The sequence below is a fragment of the Heterocephalus glaber genome, unplaced genomic scaffold (genome assembly GCF_053883595.1).
Source record: "Heterocephalus glaber isolate CG9 unplaced genomic scaffold, H.glaber_assembly_v1.0 deba00001538, whole genome shotgun sequence".
In the NCBI taxonomy this organism is placed as follows: domain Eukaryota; kingdom Metazoa; phylum Chordata; class Mammalia; order Rodentia; family Bathyergidae; genus Heterocephalus; species Heterocephalus glaber.
Window position 1 is genome coordinate 27,094,671 of NW_028258333.1, and position 25,509 is coordinate 27,120,179.

The window sequence follows — 25,509 nt, forward strand, 5'->3', positions numbered from 1 at the left end:
CCAGGGCATCCAGACTCCCGTCTCCTTGCTTTTGAAATCTACTGCATTAAGCACAATTCTATTATCTCAAAATGGAACTCATAGCCAGGTGTGGTGGCACACACCTATAGTCTCAGCACTCTGGAGGCTGAGGGAAGAGGATTTCCTGAGTTCAAGACCAGCATGAAGTGCTAAGCAAGACCCTGTCTCAAAAAGACAGCGCTCATGTAACCCTTTAAAGCCAAAATGGCCACTTTCAATGCCTTTTAATTGAGCCAACTTGTCATCTTTCAAGGCTGATCTCAATCTTCTAATGCCTTGCTTTTATTTGCAATTTCACTTTTGACATAATGGAGATATTTGCTATTATTTAAGATGAGCGAATTCTGACACAGAAGAAAAAAACAAATGGGCATATGAAACTCATGTAGTATTACATACCATTCTATGAGAAGTGTCAAAATTAAAGTACACATGGAATTAGCTCAGTAGTTCTGCTGCCTGCCTTGCAAGTGCAAGGACCGGAGCTCCATCTCCAGTACCAAAAAATAAATACATGAAGTACACATGCGAGAAAGGGAAAAGACAGCTATGGGCCAAATAAACATTTCATGGATGCTGGGTTCGTGAGGTCCTAAGTGCCTTCTAAAAAGTGCAAATTCACAGCTGCTCAGTTGGGAAAACTTGACAGCTATAAGCATTAGTCAGGCCTTCTGGTTACTGTCTTAAAGGTAACAAGTCTGACATGGACTCAAACACCTTTTGTTAGATAGATCCACTGCCTAAATCTCAGGACCATCAGGATTCTCAGAACATCAAATATGCTGGAAACAAGTTAACATTCCAACCAAGATGTTATGCAAAGGTACAAATTCCCAACAACAAATGTTAGCATATTATATACCTAAAATGTACCAGTAAAATTAAAAGAAAAAAAGAACATTCCATACACTAACATTCAAAAAGCACAACTGAATCCATGTGTTAACCCACCCTGGCGCCTTCCCACTGCTTTTCCGTACTTCTCTCTTGTTGTAATTAGGCCTTTCTTAATATATTTCATCACTTTCCACCTTCTTTATGCTTTTTCTGACTGGATTTAATTTCAGGTAATCAGATCAGTGCCCACTTGCTTCAATGGCTACTATTTACCCCATACCAGGTATACCTATTTTATTGGTCCCTCCATCACTCAATAACCGTTAGTAATGTAGCAAGATGAGGTCATAAAGATCTGAAGAGTACTTTCTCAACTGCAAAACAAAATGTAACAAAATTGTTTTTGTAGGTTGAAAGCAATTTATCTTGAAGCTAAATTTTACTTCAGTGGCCCTGTTAAAAGCACAATCATTTACTGACCTACCCATCAACTGCTCACAAGACCCTCAAAATCACTAGCTTTCCAGAGAACACAGGGCTCTATAAAAGAAACTATGAGTGTTTCACATACATACTGGGAAAGTCTCACATTCCAATCTGCAGGGGATTCTGTACAAATGGACCTTAAAAAAGTAGGGCAAGGGCAGGATTTAGTACAACTGTCCCTCTTCTACCTAGGACAGCTTAACCATCTTAGATGTTATTCTAAGTATGTGAATTTACAATTTAAACAGCACAGCTTTGCTACGTCACTATTTTATGCAGCTATTCCAGCATTTGTGCTGTCTTCCTCCACAGCAAGAGCCCAACAAAGCCTTAGAACTAAGACATGACAAAAAAATTTCAGAGCTTTAACAGAAAAATCCAAAAATTGGCCGAGTTGAGCCAGCTACTCAGAAGCTGAAGCAGGATCAGTTTGAGGCCAGCCTGAACTACTTCCGGATACTGTCAAAAAAAAATCCCAAACAAACCAAAACCTGGCCAAGTTGAGTGTTAAAACTCCTAAGGAGTTGTTTCACTGTCTTTAGTCTGTAAACCTCAGGGCTTCTTTTTTACTTTTTTCTATTTAATTCACTCCACTTGCACAAGGCCTTTTAAATTTTCTCCTAGTCTTACTTACATATTTTTTAAATTGACTCAGACCTAAGAGATTGCTTTAAATTTTCACTTAGTTGGTGCCAAGCTAGCACTGAAGGTGCTAGGATGAGTAAGTTTACTTTTCCAAAAAGCCTTAAACAGTCACCTCTCTAAAGACACTGCATTCTAGCAGCTTACACACTAAAAGAATTTACTGCTTCAGAACAGTCACTTAAGCCAGGCATGGTGGCACACTCCTGTTATCCCAGCACTTCAGAGGCTGAGGCAAGAAAACTGAGGTTCAAGGCCAGCCTGAATTACATAGTGAGACCCTGTCTTAAACCAACAAACCAGTCCTTTAACTGAATGAGTAAATCTAATGTCACACTCCCCAAACCAGTTAATTCACTGAAATTAACCTAAATCATTAAAAATACCTTAGTACACCAGATATGTATTTTTTAAAACCAAAGCATTTATTGTGAGTAATCGTTGAAATTCTCAAGATGAACTGGATGCTGCAACAGCTGCTCTCTTGGGTTTAGGTGTTGTTCCTTCACGGAATCCATGCCTGTGCCATGTTAAAGACAAGAAGTTTCTTTAGCAACAAACACACACCTTCTCTTTTTGTTAAACATCTGAATGAGCTTATCTCAGTTAAACGCCACAATCACTGTTGCAGTCATATGTTCAGACATTTATTTTCACAACATCACTGATAAGCCATTATTTCATTCTGCTTAAGATCATAGTTAACTAAAATTTCAAGACTCAGTAACTTACTCAGCTATACTTGTCACTATGTCAGTATTTGCCTACTGGTGGCTGAGAAATGTGATTATTTGTAAAAATGGTTCCTTATAAGGGATAGACAGATCCTAGCAATTTTCCCTTAGCAAAGGAAAATCAACAGACATAACAGCATTTTAACTGCTTAAATAAGAGCACTGTACTTTAATATTAGAACATATGTTCACCCTTTTGAGCATCAATGAATTGAGAAACAGAAAGGTTAAGCAAGCCTAAGATCTGTCTTTTTAGCTCATAGTCTCAGCTTTCTTTACACTAGCAAACTATTCAACACCAACCCCACATAATGACTGATAAAAATTAAATGTCATTTGATCATGTTAAGTCTTGTTACTGTTTAAAATTCCATGCTGAGAATTAGGTAGAGACTAAATTCTTTAAAATATTTTACAGATAACTGCCTACAGCAAAGAACTTTCCAGCCCCAGATATCAATAGTTCAGAATTGTTGAAACAACACAGTAATGGAAGTACTGCCTTAAGTAAAGCCTGTTTTCATTTTCAATCTCAAGTGAGAATAGAGGTAGGTTAATCTACAAAGCACTACAAAAATCCAACTACATTATGGGTGGAACCAGTACTCTGTATTTTTAGGAAACCCTAGGGCCCAAACTTTGCATAAGACTCTAAGGTTATCTACTTACAAAGGCGATTAGCAAAATGACAGCTCACCAATAAAGGTCCAATCAAGTCAGCCTGACTCCTTTCCTTATTTCTGCAATACTGTCTCAACGAATTTGGGTACAAATTACAGAGATGCAATATCAACATTTTGAGAACTATAGCCTAAACACTGCTTCTGATATTTAACTCATACCATTACTTACTAGTTTTAAGTAGCTTCCAATGCCTCATTCCCACTCATCATCAGAGTAGAATTTAACACAAATATAGATTCTTATCCAAGCCCTTAGGATCCACTCCCACTATGCCGAAACACAAAAAGTGTACCTGAATCTGCGATACACAATTTTTAGGTGTCTCATTCTCCCAGTTCCGGTGGTATTTCGCCTTTTAGCCTTTGCACTCCAGTTATCTAAAACACAAGATGCCAAATAAAAATTTTCTCCCTACTCATTTACTGGCCGATTTGTTTAACAATGCCTGTTTTATGCCACTTCACTTGGATAGAGTAACAGTTTTACGTCCTGTACCCACTTAAGTGCAATGCAAATCTTTAGTTAGCTTCAATTAACACTTACACTTTCTCTTGCGCTTGGCAGGGTAGCCACATTTGCCACAGGTCGACTTCTGAAGGTGGTAGGCCTTAGAGCCACAGCGGCGGCACAACGTGTGCGTCTTATTACGACGCTTTCCAAAAGATGACGTTCCCTTCGTCTACAAAGTAAAAGGATAAACAAACAATTCGGAAACCTAGAAATTTCTCTATGCATTGCGACCTTTTCTGGGAAACCATCTATTTATGAGAATTAAAGGCAATTACAAGGGCCAAAACTGGTCAAGTTTCTAATTCTTCGTACATGCCAAGTTAGAGATCCCTACTGGTAATTCACGTTAGCTGAAGCCCTCGTCTGAGAAGAGCTGCAGTATTCTGCCGGGATTACAGGCGAACCTTCATCCCCAACTCGACTATGTATATATATTTTAAAGGCGTAAGACTGGAGACAAAACAATGTGCCTACCCCAAAGCCCGGGGACTCTTGCCAGGAACCACCATCAATTCCTTTGATGTTACAGAGCCAAATGCTCTCAGACTTCTTCCCTCAAAGTCTCCTATCCAAAGAAGAGCTGCGTGGGCCCCACAAAACGGAAGAACCTAAATAAGATCCAGCTCCATGACTGTCGGCTAGGCCCACCACCCAGGAGTCATTCTTCTGGCACTTGTGGGACATCGCATGCTTTTTTCTTGCCCGCCAGCTTCCCTTATTCGAAACCTTGCCGGTTCCTCACGGATAACACGCGGCATACCACGAGGAACGTAGATGGAAACCGATTCAGAGACCTTTCAAGCAACTCACCATCTCGCTTGTGCCGCCGAGACCAAAGAGACCGGAAGAGAAAGCACTTCCGCTATATCACGGTTAGAAGCTTCCGCCCAGGGAACTACTTCCTGCGGGCACCGTGCTCCCTTCTCAAGCGTCCGTCGCGACAATGTGAGTGGAGTCAGGAGGAGACTGCGGAACCAGACAGATCCGATCGAGTTTCAGAAGGGGCGGTGCGAGGACTGCCAGCCTCACGTCTGAGTAGTTGGTGGGCGGTAGTGAGGCTTTTTGCTCACTGCTCCTGCTACCTTTGGCAGGTTTCCCACGTTAGCGGTCGGCGGGACCCGGTGCTCCAACGTGGATTCCAGAATCTGGAGCGCGGGGCTAGCCCACCCCGGGCCACCTGCACCGACACGGCGCTCAGGCGCGCGTGTCGTGAGGCTCTGGGCTAACTCGTCCCTGAGAGAGAGAGCCTCGGAGTGCAGAGCGCCGGGCTGGCCTTCTAGGACAGAGCTTAACTGCCAGACAGAGAGAAAGTAGTTTTTATACCGGGGGAGTGTAGAAGCCACTTGTTTGACTTAAGATTTCGTTGTCCCGGTGAGTCACACATGGAATTTGTTATATATAATTTCCAGTACCCTACCGGCAGGAAATCTGACACATCAGGTTAGGATAGGACCTGAAGTCTGTGCTAACAGATGAAAAACAACGCTCTGTGGATAGTTTTGAAATTGGTAGTGCCCAAACCACTTCGATTTGTAACCTCTTTATCCAGCAAAGCCCCAACCCTTACAAAAGCAATTCAAGAATACATATATAATTTGCTTACTTTCTAAAGCAAATTTGAGAATACCTGGCTGTCACACGGAAAGTTGCAGCAAATTGATAGCCAGCAGAGCAAAATGAACACTAGGAATCAGAGGTTCAATTTTGACACTTTAACAATTGATTAGTGATAAGTAAGAGGTGCTTTTCTAAGAGCAGGGAACGGTAACAGGACATAATGCTGTCCTCGTGCAAATGGTATAATGGTATATTGGGCGTGGGAGAGGAAGAGAAACGCTTGAGCGATAAGATGGACTTTCTGGATTGGGTACTGTATTACTTTTTGTGTTGCTATGGTAACAAATTGCCAAAAATTTAGTGGCTGAAAGCAACACAGCTTTAGTAAACAAGTATAAAGTTTTTATTATGGAAAATTAGTGAATTCTAGAGATCTGAAGTATAGTATGCCTATTGTTAACATGCTGTATTGCACATTTCAAAATCTGTTAAGAGAGTGGAACTCGTGGTAAAGGGTCATCACAAAAAACATTTGTAAAAGTTCTGGGGACGGGGATTTAGCTCAGTGGTTCCACCGCTTGCCTCGCAAGCCCAAGGACCCAAGTTCGATCCCCAATACCAGAAAAAGAAAAAAGGTCAGAAGCACAAGAAGGGTCTCACTGTGCTAAAATTAAAATATAGGGCTGGGGATGTAAGTTCCGTGGTAAAGTGCTTGCTTAACTTTGAAGTTTTCAAGTGCATTAGGCTCTAGGTTCACTAGCACAGAAAAAAAAAAAATGTTAATAGGACTGCCTTCCGTTTTTGAAGGCTGTGAGAGAGATCCTGTTATCTTGCCTTTTTTACAATATAAAGGAGGCTCAAACTCTTTGGTTTATTGTTCACTTCCACCTTCAAAGTCTCTCTCTCACATTGCTTTAACTCTCTTCTGCTTCACTCTTCTACTTTTATTTTTTAGGTAGGGTCTTGCTATGCGGTTCAGGCTGCCCTCGAACTCTGGATGATCCTCCTGCTGCAGCCTCCCAAGTGCTGGGATTACAGGTGTGCACCACCATGCCTAGTTTTCCCTCTTCTACTTTTAAATTCCCTTGTGATCATACTGGCCCTACCCAGATAATTTCTTGGGGGCTGGGGTTAGTAAATGTTTATTTTGTAGTAGTACATGTTTGTACTGTGTAATATTTACATTCCCTTTGAGGAATTGGTCCATGTACATAATACATGTTAATTCATTTTTTTATCCCTTTTCCCTTCCTTTCCCATCTATCTCTTGATCCTCTTTTTTTGTACATAATTTCTTTATCTCAAAGTCGGCTAATTAGCACCCTGAATTCCATCTGCAACCTTTATTGTCATTTGCCACATAACCTAATATATTTACAGATTGTGGGGGTTAAGACAGTTATATTCTTTCTGTCTGCTACACAGGCTAGAAGAAATGAAATCAGTGTAGAAAGGGTAGAACAGAAAAGGAAGGAGGAGGCGGAGGAGGAGGTGGAATCGCAGATAAATAATCCATAGGGAGCCAGGGGCACAGAGTGCTCAGGGATGGATTTCCATACTGTTTGTATTGGCATCTACCACTTCCAACACTATATATCATTGATACTGTTACTAGTGTCTTGGCCAATGCTCTGAATTTGGAGCCCCACTAATCTATTTTCCTTCACCAACTCACTACCAAGAGACTGTTAAAAATAGAAAAATTAATTCACAATTTGGCCAAAATGTAAGGGTAGTTATTTTGTGGCCCCTCCCCAAAGCACAGAAGCACTTTAATAAGAGGGGTAGTGTAAAAGCCAATATGTGTACGTTGGTTCAGCCAGGCTTTGTCACACCACCAGGCCCAAGAAATGTTGAAAGTCTGATTGATTCTGTTGAAACTTCCAGGGCTGGGGTATAAGTTTCTCCTTCAGCACAAGGAAGCTGAGAAAGAACTTCCTGTTTTTTTTTGTTTTGTTTTGTGATACTAGGGATTGAACCCAGGGCCTGTACTAAACTACAGCCTTTTTTTTTTTTTTTTAATCTTGAGACGAGGCCTCTATTTATTGCTAAATTATCGTCATCTTCCTCCTGTCTCAGCCCCCTAGAGTGCTAGAATTAAACGCATGCTCTAGCTTCCTGATTTTTAAAGCTCCATTTCAGTTTCTTGGTTTCATGTCTTTTTTTTTTTTTTCCTCTCTTATTTGTCCATCTATCAGGATGACTTCATTTCCTGGTCTTGAGTAAACAGAAACAATGGCCATGGGGAGTGCTCCCTCAGAGATCCTAGAAAAGCGATGAAAAAAGTTGCTTAAAATCCTCCAACATGTTCCTGATTCTATTATTGACAAGTTAATCTCTCAAAGGCTGATTTCTGAGGATGAATATGAGACACTAGACAAAGTTGTGGATCCCCTGAAGAAAAATCAGAGGCTGTTAATTTTAGTACAGAAAAAGGGAGAGGTGAGCTGTCACAATTTTCTCCAGTGCTTATTGAGTACTTTTCCAGAGTCTGCTACCACTTGGGGCTTAAGTCATGGTAAGTTGAATATTTATGTTTTGGGGGTTATGAAGGAGGAAGTAGATTTTCTGTCTTTTTCCCAGTGGTAATTTTCACAGAAATATCAGATAGGGGAAGGTGTGCAGCATTTACAAAACAGGGAACAATAGGGGGTTGATAATTTGTTGTTCACACTGTACCAACATTTTCAGTTGTTTTAGTGCTACAATAAAGTGCTCATTGTTCTGGTCATGACAGCCTGAACTTTTGCAGTAGGAAACAGAATACTGTTAATAATGGCACAATTGAGTTTCTTTTTTCAGGTAAGTAAATTCACAGATGTTAACAATTGTAAAACCTGAGCCAGCATCTTTCATTGAGATAGCCAGTCTGAAAATATAGGAAAAATAATTTTTAGCATACCTAGATGGCTAATTAGTAATTTCATTTTTCTCTCTAAAAAGAATATCAACAGAATTCCAGTTTTCAGGAGAAATTCGAACACTAATTCTTTTTAAAAATATTTACCTAGCATCATACTTTAATTGATTATAATAATTATACATATTTATGGGTTGTGTGATATTTCAATGTGTATACAATGTATAAAGATCAGAGCAATGATATTGGCATATTATGTTAAACACTTTTCATTTCAAAATCTTCTATGCTTGCTATTTTGATATCCATACAAATGCTAACTCTTAATGGTTCAAAAATAACTAGAAGCAGAAGAGGGAGTGGTTATTTCAGAACGTATTGCTTAGAATTGTGGAAATTACTACTGGAGGCAGTGGTAGCTCTTTTTAAAAAAAGGAATTTAAAAGATACTCAGAATTTTTTAAGGGGGATTAAAGGGGTAGGTGTTCTGATTAAAAAGTGAATCTTAATGATCCCTAGTGTTGGACAAGATATTATGCTTAGTAAAAATAGGCTTTATTATTTCTCGGTTGTACTCTTCTAAATTAAAGCTCTTTGTTTATGAATTAGGAACTACTCAGATCAGATTTCATTAACAATGATCCCAGGAAATCTGACTTGAGGGTCATGGTAAGTTCACAAGTAAACACTTTGTAAGATTCAAAATTTTTCTTTCATTCATTGATCCTGTAAAGTTTCCATGAGAGACAAACTTTTGAGCAAGGCAGTTTTACCATCTGATTTTTTTTTCTGTGGGAAATACTGCTGCTAGTTGACTTATTGCCATACAAATTAGGTAGGAGGCAATGGGGATTCTTATCTTCCAATGAAATAAAGAAGAGGGATTGAAGGCCTATAGCTTGAACTTCTTGGAACGTTGAGTTAGAAGGATGGATCACTTAAGGCTGGAAATTAGAAGCAACATAGTGAGATCCTGTCTCAAAAAACAAAAAGCAGAGGTGATATTTTTGAGGACTTAACACTCAAGTTAACTTACAATTTCTTTTTATTACTTCTGGGAAAACAAATAAACAACTCTTGTTCTTTTCAGAAGTTTTAAAACATGAGAGTATAGAATCTTTTCAATATAAGGGACTAAGCAAGAATTCAGAAGATACTTCTTCCCCTGGAAAGAAAAAACCTGAGAATCTTGAGATCACTCTGTCTTCCACAGAGAAAGAACACTTAGATTTGAAAAGCTTTGAGCTTTCCAGGGACAAGAAAACTAGGCATAGGGAAACTGTTTTGTTCTCCAGGGACAATGAGAAAGCATATGACACACCAAAAATCACATTACTATATTCAGTTGAGAAAGGTGAATGTGAAATTCCAGTGACTATTACATATTTAAGGGATGGACAAAGATATGAGAAGCCAGATGATTCTTTATGCTTAAGTGAAGGGGAATATCAAGAATCTGTTGGATGCTTTGAAGATGCAGAAACCACTGTAAAAGAGGAAGATTATGATGACTCAGCTTACATCGTATATAGTGGTGAAGAGCACTGTTTAAGTATTCAAAAACCACAGGCTTCTCTGATGAAGAACACAGTTATAAGGATTTAGAAATCAACATTTTACTGGAGGAGGAAGAGAAATGTATAGAAGGTATGTATACAATGTGTGTACTGTTAGGCAATAACATCAAAAATTAATAAGCTTGAAAAAATAATAAGCTTGCCATGATCTAATGGGGAAGGGGATGACAAGGCACAGATATCAGCAGAAAATCAATGAATCAGAAATCCTTTTAATATCTCTTAGCTTGGAATGTCTTCGGAGATGGGTGTTGACCTAAAGGAACACCCAGGACCTTGGAAATGGTGGACCATGTGTGTCCTATATCCAAGGGGAATGGATCCAGGACTCCCCTTGGATTCCAAAGTCTGTGAATTTTCAAGTCCCTTGTGTAGCTATGGTATCTGCATATAACCTGTGCACTTCTTCCTGTATGTTTTAGTATTACTATTTTAAACATTTTTTATTTGTAATTAACTAACAAGTCTACATATTTATGGAGTTGAGAATGACATTTTGATACATGTATAATGGATGTGCTCATCAGGGTGACTGGCATATCTAATGTCTCAGACATGTCTTTTCTTTGCGTTGGGAACATCAAACTCCTCTCTCCGTCTTTTCCTCCCCCATGCACCCGTATACTTTAAATCATCTCTAGATTTCTTATAATACCCAAAACAATGTAAATGTTATGTAAATAGTTGTTATATTGTATTCCTTGGGGAATAATGACAAATATACATGTTAAGTACAGACACAATTTTTTTCCAAATATTTTTGATCTGCAGTTGGCTGAATCTGCAGATGTGGATTGATCTCTTTGGATACAGAGGAGCTACTAAAAAAGCAAAAACAGTGATTGTCAGTTGATAAATTTGCAGTCACCTTCCATCATTCATATAAAGAGTTTCAAACCATTAGTTTTAGGAGTTAGCATCTATTCCTCATATCAAACCACTTTAGTCATCTTAGTGCTTTTATGGCCAGAAAACATTCCAATTATAGTTCTAACCACTGAAGTGGAAACAGCTAGTAGAGAAGCATATAGTGAATAACTAAGACCCCCAAAATATTACTAGGTCTCAATCTGTTCTATTCATTGTTTGTTTTTAAGGCATGGTCTCACTATATAGTCCAGGCTGACCTCAAACTTGCAATTCCTGCCTCAGCCACCCAGGTGCTGGGAATACTGGGATACCACCATGCCTGGTTTCATATTACCATCTTGATGAAAACATTTATATTAGCACAGTATCTTGTAACTGAATATTTCTTAATGAAAATACAAAAAATAAGAAATTTTTCATTCATATTGTCTGGGAAATAAACACCACTGAATTCTGAGTAGAGAATGGAAAGGTAACTGCCATCTCACATTCATCCCAAATTGTGAGGATTCATGGTCTACTTCTGGATATGAAGACTAACTTCTTCCTTATTATTCCTTATATTAATATGCTACAAATACTATAACAAGGTGTCATAAAATGAGTGGCTTCAATAACAAACAAAAAAAAATATTTTCTCATTGTTTTGGGAGGTGGAAGGCCAAGATAAGATGCTGGCAGGATTATTTCTTTTTGAAAGTTATGAAGAAGAATTCGTTCCTAGGTTCTAGAAATCTTTGGCATTTTCTGGGCTTGTGGAAGCATTACTCCTTTGTCTTCATTGTATCTTTCACATACATTTTTCTGTGAGCTACAATTTACATAACACCATCTCTCCTATCACATTTTGTTGGCCAAAGCAAGCCACGTAGCCAGTACAGAAACCTGGGCTGAGGAAAAACAGGTTTTAAGTTAGACATGGTGTTTATGGCCATTATCTTATCTACTCAGGAGGCTGAAGCAGGAGTTCTGTAAATACAAAGCAAGCCTGGGCAATTTATTGAGACTCTATCAAAATAAAAAAATGTAAAAGGGTGGTGGTGCTGGGAATATAACTCAGTGGTAGAGTATTTCTGGGTTCAATCCCCAGTACTGACAAAACAAAACAAATCCCCAAAACAAATTTCACCTCTTGGAAAGTAAGATTGCAAAGGATGTGGGTACCAAAAAACCATTCACTATGGTTATTGCAATCACTTGAACACCTAGCCAAATATGTCAAGAAAAGTCTTAGTGATAACGATAGTGACTGCAGTGTAATTCTAATGTCTATCTACTCTGAAAGGAGACATGTGGCTATACTTTGCCTCCTTCCTCAGTATTATTTATCTGTTCATCGAGAAGCTAGAAAAAATCTGAACATCTTTGACTCAAAGAATGGTCTTCAAGCTTTCTGTCATGTTCAATTTCAACCTGTGACCTTCCCCAAATTACAATGTCAGATCAGTCTCTGGAAGGCATAAAATGCTGCATTATGTGCTATGTATTGTAGAAAGTCGATTTATATAGATTGTATCAGTCACCTTTCTTCTGTTGCAGCTTGTAGTCAGAGCCAACTATTGAAAGGTACCCATATATTAACCATTCCCCCAGCCCTTCCTTTTCCTCTAAAGCTTCAGGTTTTCATTTAATATTAGCTTAAAAATTTTATTACAATTTTTAATATAATTCTGCTATTGGTAAATTATCTTAGTTTTTGATTACTGGAAAATATTGGTTTTGATTTCATTTCAGAAGGCTATTTTGCTGGGTATAGAATTCTATATTGGCAGTTTTTTGCCTTCAACACTTTATGGATGTCATTTCTCTTTTAGCTTCTATTATCTTTGATGTTATTGTCAGTGATTTTATCATTGGTCTCCTGCAAATGTTGTGTCTTTCTTTTCTGGCTTTCAAGAGTTTTTCTTAAATTTTTGTTTAGTAGTTGGCTCTGATATGTCTAGGTATTATTTTTTTTATCTCCTTAAGGTTTACACAGTTTCTTGAATTTGCAAAACAATTTTTTAAATTAAATTCAGAAAATTTTCACTCATTATATATCCAAACATTTTTTCCTTTCCACTTTGTCTTTCCTTTCTGAGGCCTCAAATGCAAGCATGTTAAAAGATATATATATATTTATTTCTACAGGTTCTTAAGACTCAGTTCATTTTTTCTTCAATACTTTTTTCTATTTTTCAGATCGGATACTCTTTATTTTATCATCTCTCATCTGCTGTTAATCCACCTAGTGATTTTATTTTATCATCTCTCATCTGCTGTTAATCCACCTAGTGATTTTAAACAAATTCAAATAATTATAATTTTAATTCTAGAATTTCCTTCTTTTAATACATTATATTTTTTCTGAGAATCTCTGTTTAATCAATCATTATGGGCTTATTTTATATACTTTAGGATAAGTTTTTCTTTTGGGGGTCATGCTTTTTTGAGACAGAGTCTCACTACGTAGTTCAGACTGGCCTTGAACTCACTATATATCCTAGGCTGGCCTCGAACTTGTGGCAGTGCTCCTGCCTCAGCATCCTGAGTTCTGGGATTATGGGCATCCAATATCATGCCAAGCTTCTTTAGGATGGTTTTTAAAATTTATTTTTATTAGTACATGTTTGTAGTACATAATGATTACATTCTTTCTGGGGAGTTGGTACATGTGTATATAACACATCTTAATTCTTCTTATGTCTCTTTACTATGTCCTCCCTACCCCGTTTCTCCATTTCTTGGTCTCCTTCATACTTGAGGAATGTTAAGATAGCTGCCTTAAAATTCTTACATGCTAAATCCAACATCTGGATCATCTTGAGATCAATTTCCATTGACTGAGTATGGGTTACATTTCCTGTTTTATCCTACATCTATTAACTTTGGATTGTGTCCTATCTGTAAGTTAGATAGGGTTGTTATATTTCTGGGTTGTTATATTTCTCCCAGAAGTTTGGATTTTTATTTGTATTTTATTTTTTGGTCTGTTTTAGTTCCTAATTCAGTTAGACTCAAATTCAAAATTCATTCTCCCTTTTAATGAGTGGCAGCTGAAATCTCTGGTCATTTCTTTTTAGCTTAGCTGAGATATTTTTATGAATTTTTTAATTTACAAAAATAGTATTAAATTCTACATGGTATTGCTTACTACTTTCACTTAGCTCTGTACTTAATTAGATATATGCTTGCTTCTGTATGTATATATACTCCTTTTCTTCTACTTGTTCCATTTACCACTATTATAACTTCTCAACATTAGATATATGGCTTGGGTTATGTGAGAGCCAATTTGTGTTCTAAAAAGGTGGAGGATTTTCCTAAAGAAAAGTATGAGATAGGCAAGAGCAGAGTTTAAAAAGCTTTCCTGCAGATTACAGTATCTTCTCACTGCCTGCTATGGGAACTGTTCCTTCTATCATCAATTTCTCCCTCACTTTCTTACCTCAACAAATATACCATTTGAAACAACTTTAAGACTGCCCAAGGGTATCTTATAGCTACTTTTGTTCATTCATAAAATCCATGCTTTTCTTTCACTTCTTTTGTTCTTCTAAGTTCTTATTAAAGGAAATTTAACAATGTTATGGTAGCTTGCCATCTGCCAGGAGTAGAATTCACTCTGATCTTTTTATACTAAGCACCACCTCCATTCCCACGAAGTATCTAGAAAATATTTTTTAAAATGGGAAATGAGGAGATATTAGGGACAGCATGTAAATTCTGAGAAAACTTTAATGGAAATAATATATTCAGCTTCTCTAATACTTAGCAAGAGATAAATTTAAGAATGAAATAGGATCAATCTAGAGAGTTCCTTAGACATATACATAATGAAGAATTAATAAGATTTTTCACTTCACCATACAAATATTATTAAAAAATTGGAAAACCTAAATGATTATCCATGGTGGTCTATCCAAGCCATGGAGTATCATGAAATGGCTAAAATGAATTAGGTATATCTCTATTTATGCTGATTTTGAAAAATTTGCAAGAAATAGTATTAAGTGAGAAGTTGAACCATTTGTTTAGTATGCTATAATTTTTGTAAAAATAAAATAATATCACTTAAGTTAAACTGTATTATTTTAACATATACATGCATACTTATGCACTTGCATAGAAAAAGGATGGGAAGGAAACATGCTTACTGTACTGACATGTTTGAGAAGGGAGATGGAACAGGAAGGATTGAGAAATGAGACTTTTTTTTTGCAGTACTGTTTGTCAGTTAATTTTAAAAGTGAAAAACACTTAGACTCTGAACGTGACATTCACTTTTCCTTTATAGAAAGAAAAAAGTATTTAAAGATGTCTTGTCCTGTTTGAACATGGATAGAAGCAGAAAGCTTCTGCCAGATTTTGTTAAACAGTTCGCCTTAGACCAACAATATGAGTGGACACCTGAGAGTCCAGGAGACTTGGCCTGGAATTTCCTAATGAAAATTCAAGCACTGGATGTGACAGCCAGAGATTTGATCCTTAGGCACCAGGTTCTGGATGAAAACAGCAAAGAAGAATTGCTGATTGGAATCGAAAACTTGGAAATTTGAGACATACAAACCATTAACCCCCTTGATGTCCTTTGTGCTTGCATGCTGTGTTCAGATAGTTCTTTGCAATATGAATTCATGTCAAATATGTATCAGTGTCAATTTGCTCTTCCTTTGCTGCTGCTAGATGCTGAAAATAACAAAAGCATCTTAATGCTAGGGGCCATGAAGAACATTGTGAAAGAGAAGTCAACACAGTTCTCAAGAAGGCCCACAGGGGATGCAAAAAAGTTTCTGAGTCTCATGAAGATGCCTGTCATCTCTTTTGTGCATCTTGGGTTAGCTTCTCAAAGTCCAGAATCCTCAACATACTGCTTAGCCATGCCCAAGTGAAATCACACAAAATCTTTCTCCATCAGGATTTTTCTGGTCTAGTGCTTCCTCAGTAAATCTCTGATGGCCTGGTTGAGATAACATGGTGTTTCCCTGATGATCTAAACAAAAGCCCTAATTTTTTCTAAAAGCCTGTGGCTGTGGCCAACCTTCATGGAGATCTAGAAAACTTATGGACACAGTTTAGTTTTTTGATGGAAGTTTCCTCAGCTGTGTTCTTTTTTACTGACTACTTTACTTAGGTGAGAAGGAATGGAACTTGCTAATGTTTCTAGGAGAAGCTGCCATTGAAAGATCCTACTTGGTGCTCAGTCCCCAAGCCAGGAAGAGTGAAGAGGCTCAAATTTTCCAGAGGATTCTGAAATTGAAGCCATCACAGCTACTATTCTGGGAGGTGGAAGAACCTGGAGATAGAAGAAAGAACATGGAGGACTTTCAAGCTGCCCTCCAGGAAGTGATGTCTTCTTCACTCAAATTTGTCTGTGGAGGACATGGCCTCCATGGCCAGGGAATTGGGGATTCAAGTGGATCAAGACTTTGAGAATGCTCAAGGAATGCAAGTTTCCTCTAGTGAAAACATAGCTGGAACACCTAAAGGTGATGGACAACAAAGGCATAGTCAGCCAAAAAGCTCATCTGAAAGCCAAGCTCAGATGTCTACAAGAGAGTCCAGGGATAGATGTGAGGTCAGCCAGAATTTTCAGAATTTTCACCACCCTCCAGCATTAATGCCTCATCTACAAAAATCCTGCCTCTTACCAATTGTAGGTAACTTTAGTCGTTCTTTTTTGAAAGCCCCTTGGGTTATGGGCTCCCACTTTGGGTCAGAACAGAGGTCCATGTGGTTCTGTTCTCCATTTCAGAATATAAGGGATCATAGCAGAGGTAAACAATTTGGTATTCAATACTTTCGACCCCAGAGATTTTATTCCGATAAAAGATTCATGGAATTTTCAAGAATGTCTTGGGGAAATCATTTGAATGGAACATTTGGGAGAATACTAAGACCTATTTTTCACCATGGATGGGCTTGTCTGGAGAGATGGCAAACAATAGGCACTCTCAAAATGTCTGGGCCTATGGTCTCCCTAGTAGGCCACTCCCATTCTCTTGAGTTCACAGCTGGCAGAAGCAGTAGGGAAGCCACAGCCTGGGCAAACCTGTGCCTGGGGAACATAGCTAGCTACAGCAACTGGAAAATTTATGAGACCAACATCCTGCATTACAAATCTTAACCCTCAATCCTTTCAGTCCGCAGGAGATATGCAAACACTAGTAAGACCTGCTTCACAGCAAGGAACCCAACTGATGACACAGGGTAGATCTTCAAATCCAGCTTTCCAAACAGGATCCTTTTCCAGCTCCAGATCCCATCAGCCCAAGCCATCCCAAGTCAAGCACTTCCAGCCCAGATCCTACCAACCTGTACCTTCTCAATCTAAGCCACCTCAGAAAACTAATCCTCACCCCCAGACTTCTCAGTCTAACCCCTCTCCATCCAAATCCACTCAGCCCCAGCCCTCCCAATCTAAGCCTTCTCATCCCAGACCGAAGTCATCCCAGGACAGTCCTTCACAGGCTAAGGCATCCCGTCAAAGAACAAGGAGCAAGAGGGCAGGGAAACATTAAAAAGCATGGTCCAGAAACCTGTTAAATGTGTCTCTTACCCAGACCATTCTTATCGTATAGTAACCTGAAGGATACATGCAATGAAGGTAAGACTGCTGTCATTAGCATGACACAGACAAAACCTAATTGGATATCATTAAAATACCTGTTAGAGTTGTGTCCTAAACAAGTGGAAAATATAAAAGTAAGGTAGTATCAAACTATAAATAAATTGATTCCAACCTTGAATATGAGATAATACATAATTGAATACGGGGAATGGGGTCTGTTAAACAGCCTCATTTGGAGAGGAATGGATTAGTCTCTAACTGCAAAGTAGTCATCAAATAGAGCTCAGGTTGCTTCAGTGTTACAAGAAAAGTTGCCTTAAATGTTGGCTACTTCAGAGGTGCCTTGGTCACAAGTTTCTGGTTCAATATCAGTGACTGAACAGATAGCCCTGTGGTACATATGGGGTTAATTAGGTCAACATGCTTGGGGTAATAGCCCAAATTTGCTTGGTTGATAAAACTCTCTCATTTGATCCTTATAGATAGAAATAATGAACTGAAAACAATAAGATTAGTTGTTTTATGTTAACTTTAGGAGTGGTTTATATATGTTTCACATTTTAAATATTTGGGATAACTAAGAATTTGCTTTACTAGAGAATCTCTTATTAGTTCATGATTCCAATTAAAAATGTGTCATTAAGTTAATTTTAGAGGTAAAATAAATTTGAAAAGATTAAGTTTACAATGTTTATAAAAAGTATTGAAATGTTTAAAAAAAATTAACATTTATAGAACTTATGATTTTTTAAGAGTCATATTCTAAATATTTGGCTAAGTTCTGCTAGTTAGCAGCATTGCATAAAATAAATATATTAGATTTTAAATATTTGAGTAAATCTTAACTGAGTTTTAAAATGGTATAAATATTAATAAAAGATTACCTTAAAAGTAGATGTTAAATTCATCAGGTTTTGAAATAAAACAGTAAGATTTACAAATTAACCTGAATAGCCTCATTTTTAAATTTGTAACTTTAATAAAATTATTATTAATTTTAAATGCTGAAATAACATCAAGTAGTATTTTGTAGGCTTAAAATAATGCCTTCATAAATACAAAATATATATATTAATGGATACATGAGAATGACAATCTTTGAAAAGGAATAATTTCTGAGAATATTCTCATACCACAATAAATATCCTTCATTAGTTTTTGCATGTATTTAACAATATTAAATGTTAACAATGTGTTAGTCTTTCTAATGGTTTTTTTTAGTACCGGGGATTGAACTCAGGTCCTTGCACTTGTGAGGCAGGTGGCAGAACCACTGAGCTAAATCCCCAGCCCTTTCTAATGGTTTTTGTAAGATGAAAGAAATAGATAACAATCCATGTGAACTTTGTTTTCTTTTTTTTTTTTCCGCCCTCCACCCTTCCCTATTTACAAAGACTTTATTTCCATTTTTTCCATTTCTCGTCATTTTTTCCTTTCCCTTCTTTCCTTTCCCCTGTGCCTCCCACTACCCCTACCCCTTTGGACCTTTTATTCCTATTTTACATTATCGATTATTCATTCTAATCATTGGTACATTTTAGGTATACAGTATAATGACATTCATCATTGGAAATTTGCACCTTTACATAGTCTCTCTTTGTTCTTGTTTTTCAACCTTGCCCAGCCCTCCCTTCAACCCCTCCAGCCCTCCCTATTTACAAAAATTTTGTTCCTATTTTTCCATTTTCTCATATTAATCTCATTCCCTTCTATCCTTTCCCTTAGCCCTCCCACTTCCTTCCCCTTTGCCCCTTTTCTTCCTATTTCACATGACCTATTATACATTTAGTCCTTATTTACACTTTCAGTTTCTCACAGCAGAGAAACTATTTGGTATTTACACATGTGTGTCCTATTGATTTCACTTAAGAGTATTGCCTCAATGTGCACCCACTTAGCTCTAAATGTCTCTAATTTCTCATTTTTTATGGCTGAGTAGTACTCCATTTTATAAAAAAACCACATTTTCTTGATCCAGTCTCCAGTTGATGGGCATTTGGGCTGTTTCCAAGTTTTAGCTATTACAAACTGTGCTGCTATGAACATGGGTGCACATATATCACTGTGGTATGATTCTTTTAATTCTTTGGGGAAGATCCCCAGCAGTGGAATAGCGGGGTCAAATGGGATTTCCAGTCCTAGTTCTTTGAGGTATCTCCATACTGATTTCCATAGTGCTTGCACCAGTCTACACTCCCACCAGCAGTGGAGCAGGGTTCCTCTTTCCCCACAGCCCCGCCAGCATTTGTTATTGGTTGATTTCATGATAGCAGCCATTCTTTCTGGAGTAAAGTGGAATCTCAGCGTTGTTTTCATTTGCATCTCTCGAATGACCAGTGACGTTGAACATTTTTTCATGTATCTATTTGCTATTTCTACTTCTTTGTCTGAGAAATGTCTGTTCATTTCAGATGCCCATTTTTGGATTGGGTCTTTAAATTTGGGAGGTTTGATCTTTTTAAGTTCTTTATAGATTCGAGATAGTAGACCTTTGTCTGAGGAACAGCAGGTGAAGATTTTTTCCCACATTGTGGATTGCCTCTTCACACTGCTGGTGGTTTCTCTTGCTGTGCAGAAGCTTTTTAATAAGAAGAGATCCCATTTGTTGATTGTTTGTGCTAGTTCATGGGCAACTGAGTTTTTGTTCATAAAATCTTTTCCTATACCAATGTCTTCAAGGGTTCTACCTAACCTCTGTTCCAACTGGTTCAGAGTTTCTATTTTAATATTTAGATCTTTAATCCATTTTGATTTTAGTTTAGTGCATGGTGAGAGATACAGGTCTAGCTTTAATCTTTGGCAAGTTGAAGCCCAATTTTTCCAGCACCATTTATTAAAGAGGCTGTCTTTCCTCCAGTGAGGGTGTTTGGCTCCTTTGTCGAAGATGAGATGGCTGAGTGTGTCTGGCATTGTTTCTGCATCTTCTAATCTGTTCCACTGGTCCTCATGCCTGTTTCTTTGCCAGTACCATGCTGTTTTTATCACAATAGCTTTGTAGTATAGTTGCAAGTTAGGGATTGTGCTACCCCCTACCATGTCTCTGTTACCTAGAATTGCTTTTGCTATTCTGGGTCTCTTCTTGCTCCAAATGAATTTTTGGATTTTTTTCTCGAGGTCTATGAAGTATGCTGCTGGGATCTCAATTGGAATTGCATTAAATCTATATAGCAGTTTTGGAAGTATGGCCATTTTCACTCTATTAATCCTTCCTACCCAGGAGCAGGGGATGTCTGTCCATTTTCTGATATCATCTTCAATCTCTCTTTTCAGAGTGCCATAGTTTTCAGAGAAGAGGTCTTTGATTTCTTTTGTTAGGATGATTCCTAGGTATTTCAGCTTTTTGGATGCTATTTTGAAAGGAATTATTTGCCCTATTTCTCTCTCAGTGAGTCTGTCATTGGTGTAGAGGAAAGCTATTGATTTTTGTGTGTTGACCTTGTAACCAGCTACTTGACTGAATTTGGTTATTAAGTCTAGAAGAGTTTTGGTGGAGTTCTTGGGGTCTTCTATATAGAGTATCATGTCATCTGCAAATAATGACAATTCGATGAACTTTGTTTTCTATTCTAATTTTTTCTTTTTTTGGCAGAATAAAAAACAGGATTACTTGCAGTTCATAAGCCAAAATCTTTGATGTAAATGGCTCAGCTGAAAATAATTTTTTTGTTTAAATTTTTGAAATGAGCAATTTCAAAATTGCTGTGATTATTTTTAAACATTTCTCTGAATCCTTCTTCAAGATTAGAACTTGCTGGACTCTTACCGCCAATAAATTTGGTACCAGTCTGGATCTTGGCAACACATATATTCTATATTAAAATTGGGCAATTTGAGGATAATTTAATAAGAGACTATTTATAAAGAGTTGAACAGGATGTGAAAAAAGAAAATGCAAAGCGGAGGGCAGTGTCTTGGATTCAGTAAAATCAGATTGGGATAGTTGCTTTTCATTAGTCTCATTAAACTCATTGATTCTCCTGCTGAAAGATTAGGCACTAAAAAGCTGTTATAGGGAGGTACTAATGAGGTAAAATCTTTTATCCATTTAAGATTAGTCCTGTTCTAACTAGGTTTCCATATCTAGCACTTCTCATTTTGCCTGCAAGTTTTGTACCTGATTAAGTTAAAAAGAACTCCCTTATATTTTTCAGAATATGCTTCTTTCTCTTTGCTTTGTAGCTGGACTTGATTTTTCAAAATGCTTTTTCCCTGGTGCTAATGCCACTAGTATATATACCATCATTCACTCAGCTCTAGTAGAGTTTAATGCAGTTAATTGGGGGGCTCTGATTTAACACTGTCATTGAACTCAGGTCCTTCACACTGAGGTACATCCCCTTTTTATTTTTTTTAATGATTATTAGTATATATTTGATGTACCAATGATTACATTCATTGTGAGGAGTTCATCCATGTACTTGACACATCATAATTCTTTTTACTTCCCCTTGCTCTCCCTTTCTTTCCCTTCCCTCCATTTCTAGTTCCCCTTTCCTTTGCAGAGGCTTTGTCTCCCTATTTTGTACTACAAATCTATCCTTTATTTTGCTCTTTAAATTATTTATTCCTTGAGTTTCTTTCATAAAAGGAACCATGCAATGTATATTTTTTTTAACCAGTGAGACTTCTTATTCATTGTATTTTCCTGGGGAAAGGAGAAGGGAAGGAAGTCAGCACTTGTGTTACAAAATGATTAGAAAATAGGAAAGGAAGTTAGTGTACAGGGGTACAGCAAAATCAACCATCAAATAGACACTCTGGTGATGGGGTCACCAAAGCCCAAGGGGGCTTGGTCCTGGGAAGTTCAGGAATGGCGTGAAGGATTCAGGGAAAGGACAGGTACATACTTTCCCACCCTCCCCCCTCCATCCCTCTCCATAAATTCAAGATTTCACACAAAGCTTTGGTTTCTAGCAGTAAACATGCAGTTACATTCGTCTGTCTCCAGTTAAACAATCTTGAGGCCACTTTGACATAAGTTTCTTGCACCTGCATAAAAGTTCCTGAATGACTTGAATATACATTCATACTCCCTTTCCTGGTCTCCTGACCCCACTTTCACATAGAAGGTCCCCAGGCCCCCACTTCCTTTTCTCGAGGATTACAAACTCAGTAGGTTTGATCCATCCAGACAGCAGGTGCTTGGCATGAATTGTATCAAATAACCGTCTTGACTCAGGAGGTTAGGAACAAGGGGTAGAGGCTCCTTGCTCCTTCAAGGTTTCTGCATAAGTCTCTTAAGAGTTGCACAGGTACTCCAAGAATTAAATATGTATGTGTGTGGGTGTGTAGGTTTTCTTTAGGGGAGAGAAAAAGGTAGGAGTCAAGTTTTTAGGACAGATTTGGTCCCAAATAGGAAACAAGGAAAAGGGGACTACAAAAGAAAAGATGGTTCACGATCCCCACTTCAAAAAGAGCCTCCCCAAACTTACTTTTCAGATCCTTTTGCCTGGTGCAGAACCTTCTGTCAAAGATGCTTTGGCTATTTTTCTCTCAATACAAAAAGAATTTTGTAAACAATAAAACCCCCAAAAGAACATGGAGAAAAGATCAACACATTATATTTACACAAACTAGGCCACCTAGCAATCACCAACTCAGAGACTCAGTAAAGTCCTACAAAGCCCAGACAAATATAAGAATTAAGAGGAAGGCAGCATTTGAGGGAGACAAGAAACCAGGATCAGACACACACTACCCAATGCGTTCTATTGCATTTGTCCTGTCTCAACACAGTGAGGTAGGTTTGCAGTGATCTCACAGCATGTAAACGAAACCCTCCTTTTCTCTTCTATTAGTCACTACTGCAGCAGGGCAGAACACTGGCTCCCACAACCACCGAGGCCCTCTTTTATGGGTCTTGCTGGAAGCCAAGAATGTTGAATGGTTCCAAATTTTAGTCCTTGCTTCATGTAGCCATTCCTGCACAGCACATAATGGGCACAAGGGTATTGGTATTAAAACAGCCTTACCAACTCACTTTTTAAAAATATATAAACGCACACACACATACACCCTGCTGTGCATTGTAGAGGTAGGCTTATCTAGTGAAGAATGGATCAGATATGTAAAGCCAGCCCCTTGCCCTATGATTAGACAACCATCACATCACCTAACCTCGCCTTCCTCTCTGGGCCTTTTACCTGGCCCAGCCTCTCCTAACTTCTCTGCACCACCTTTTCCTGTTTAGACTAATTTCCAGTCTTCCAGTAGAAGATCAAGTCATGGGGCAAACCCTTTAAAACCTATCCTCCTATGAAAAATGGAGGGGGTTTCAGAGGGTACTATGGCAGAAGACTCAGCTCTCATTGGCAAAAATGAGGTAGTTCATTTCAATAGGCTATGCCCTCCAAATGTTTGCTCCCCATAGTGATAGAAACAAAAAGTATTCCTGCTGTGCAGACCCGGAGCTGCTGCCCACTTATCCCTGTGATTGCTCGTGTACCTGAGAACACAGTGCAGGAATGAGGGCCTTAGATTAAAATATACAAAAATACAAAGCCAGAATATTTATATTAAGAAAAAAGAAAGTTAAAAAGCACAAGATACGTCATTCTCACACAGTGCAGTTGGCATACTGGAGAAAGTGGGACCCAAGGTGCAGTCATTTAAAGGAGCAAATAAAATCACATTGGCCCAGAAAGGGGTGGGAGTGAGTGAGGAGCAGCAGATCTGCAACTGTTCTCCTAACCACCCTTTTTGCCTGTCATCATAACACATTGCTTGGAACAATTCCCAGCACCACGTCCCAAGATTGGGTTATGAGGAAAAAAAGATGCTAAAAACCCTGTGTTGCTCCTGAGATTCCCTCCCACAGAATGTAGTAGCTTGTGGGTTGGGTCCATTAATCTGATCTCATACCTAATTGATTTCCCTAGCAAGGGAAATATTATTACATATCCTTCTTTAAAAGGAAAACAACTTCCCTATCCTTGTGGGGGTAAAGCCTCAGATGACGCATGCAGGTTCTAGGGTGGCTCTCCCAAAGCCCTCACTTTTACTTGGATAGAGCATGGTTGGAGTTCCTTTGCCTCACCCCTTCCCCCCACTGAGGGAAGATGGGGTGATGCTGGGAACCCTGGCCTGAGATACATGACGGTGCCAGCTACCCCAACCCACCCTATCCCCCCTTTCTCCACTGCTGATTGATGCCTGCTCCTTGAAACTTCCTGATAACAAAGAATATCCTCCACCCACTGTGCTCAACTTTGGGCCTCGGGAAGTAGGGCAGGGCTGTTGATTTCCTCTTCCTTGCGGAAGTAGGCTGGCTTCCCCTGGGAGCTGGGAGCCTGCTGGGCCTTCAGTGGACATGAGGCCACCATATGGTTAATGCTTTGGCAGAAGTGGCACTTCTTAGGCTGGGGTGGCAGCTTGCATTCCTTGGCATGATGGTCTAGACCACCACAGTTGTAGCACCTGTCTCCTTTGGATCTACGCTCCTGCATGTTCTTCCCCTTGGGTTGCCTCTCCCAATACAGAACACCCCACCCGGACCGGTGACACGGATGGATTCCAGGCCCTTAGCAGACTTTTTAAAGGTGAACTCCAGTGCCTCAACCTCCTTCAGGCTCCGGAAACCCTCCATGTGCAGCTTACTCTGGTGCACAAAGACATTCACTGGGGGGTCGAGGGTGACCCCAGCGCAAGCAGTCATGGACAAGAAGCCGAACCCCATGCTCACGTTGAACCACTTACAGATGCCTGCACCGTGCAGCAGCTGCGGCTCGTCCACCGGCGCCTCCTCGGGGCGCCTTCTCGGCCGCCTTGGCGGCGCAGCCACGTGCAAACTGCTGGTTGTCCCCTGAGCCCATGGCCCCGGGCTCTTGGTCGGGTGGCTGCTAGCCCCAGTGAAGTCCGGAGGCAAAGGGCACCATGCAGTATTTTTGGTTGTGTGTCTAATTTGTTTCACCTGACATTCTAGTCTTAAGTTACATCCATTTTTCTCCAAAATGACTAAAATTTTTCTTTTTCTAATTCATCTTTTAAAAAATCTAAGATAGCATAATATTTCCAAAACAAATTCCAACACTGTAAAAATATAGGAGGTCGGAAGTCTTCGTAGCTAGCAAGAGTTCCCCATATTGGCTGCACGCTGCTCATTACAATACCCTGGAGGAGATTTAGAGAAATTCTGTTCACCAGCCCACAGTCCATATCAAAGACATCTGAATCTCTGAGAGT

General features: G+C 38.8%; 2 protein-coding genes, 1 non-coding gene and 1 pseudogene across 3 annotated transcripts; 1 reads left to right on the forward strand and 3 right to left on the reverse strand.

Moving 5' to 3' along the window:
- Positions 1 to 2,390: 2,390 nt before the first annotated feature.
- Positions 2,391 to 4,913, reverse strand: Rpl37 (ribosomal protein L37). Its single transcript, XM_004921103.4, has 4 exons — positions 4,725 to 4,913; positions 3,948 to 4,083; positions 3,697 to 3,781; positions 2,391 to 2,506 (listed from the first exon to the last, which is right to left on the reverse strand). The coding sequence occupies exons 1-4, from the start codon at positions 4,725 to 4,727 to the stop codon at positions 2,437 to 2,439; spliced, it is 294 nt and encodes a 97-aa protein (XP_004921160.2). The 5' UTR covers positions 4,728 to 4,913; the 3' UTR covers positions 2,391 to 2,436.
- LOC147824525 (small nucleolar RNA SNORD72) lies at positions 2,581 to 2,660 on the reverse strand. The gene has a single exon (XR_015442323.1). It is a non-coding gene; the product is annotated as a small nucleolar RNA SNORD72 (small nucleolar RNA).
- A 171-nt stretch (positions 4,914 to 5,084) lies between the features above and the next one.
- Card6 (caspase recruitment domain family member 6) lies at positions 5,085 to 18,003 on the forward strand. Its single transcript, XM_087189341.1, is given in 11 exon segments — positions 5,085 to 5,285; positions 6,427 to 6,509; positions 7,670 to 7,989; positions 9,422 to 9,876; positions 9,879 to 9,978; positions 13,212 to 13,216; positions 15,059 to 15,593; positions 15,596 to 15,879; positions 15,882 to 16,123; positions 16,125 to 16,764; positions 16,766 to 18,003. Coding segments are annotated over 9 exon segments (3,057 nt in total). The 5' UTR covers positions 5,085 to 5,285; positions 6,427 to 6,509; positions 7,670 to 7,706; the 3' UTR covers positions 17,279 to 18,003.
- A 6,527-nt stretch (positions 18,004 to 24,530) lies between these two features.
- On the reverse strand, positions 24,531 to 25,139 carry LOC147824526 (protein lin-28 homolog A pseudogene; annotated as a pseudogene).
- Positions 25,140 to 25,509: the final 370 nt, after the last annotated feature.

Excerpts from the sequence above, each read along its gene's own strand:
- Rpl37 (XM_004921103.4), bottom strand. Across the intron at positions 3,782-3,947 it reads TGCCAAGCGCAAGAGAAAGT|ATAACTGGAGTGCAAAGGCT; the intron begins GTAAGTGTTAAT and ends CTTGTGTTTTAG. Across the intron at positions 2,507-3,696 it reads ATTGTGTATCGCAGATTCAG|GCATGGATTCCGTGAAGGAA; the intron begins GTACACTTTTTG and ends AACATGGCACAG.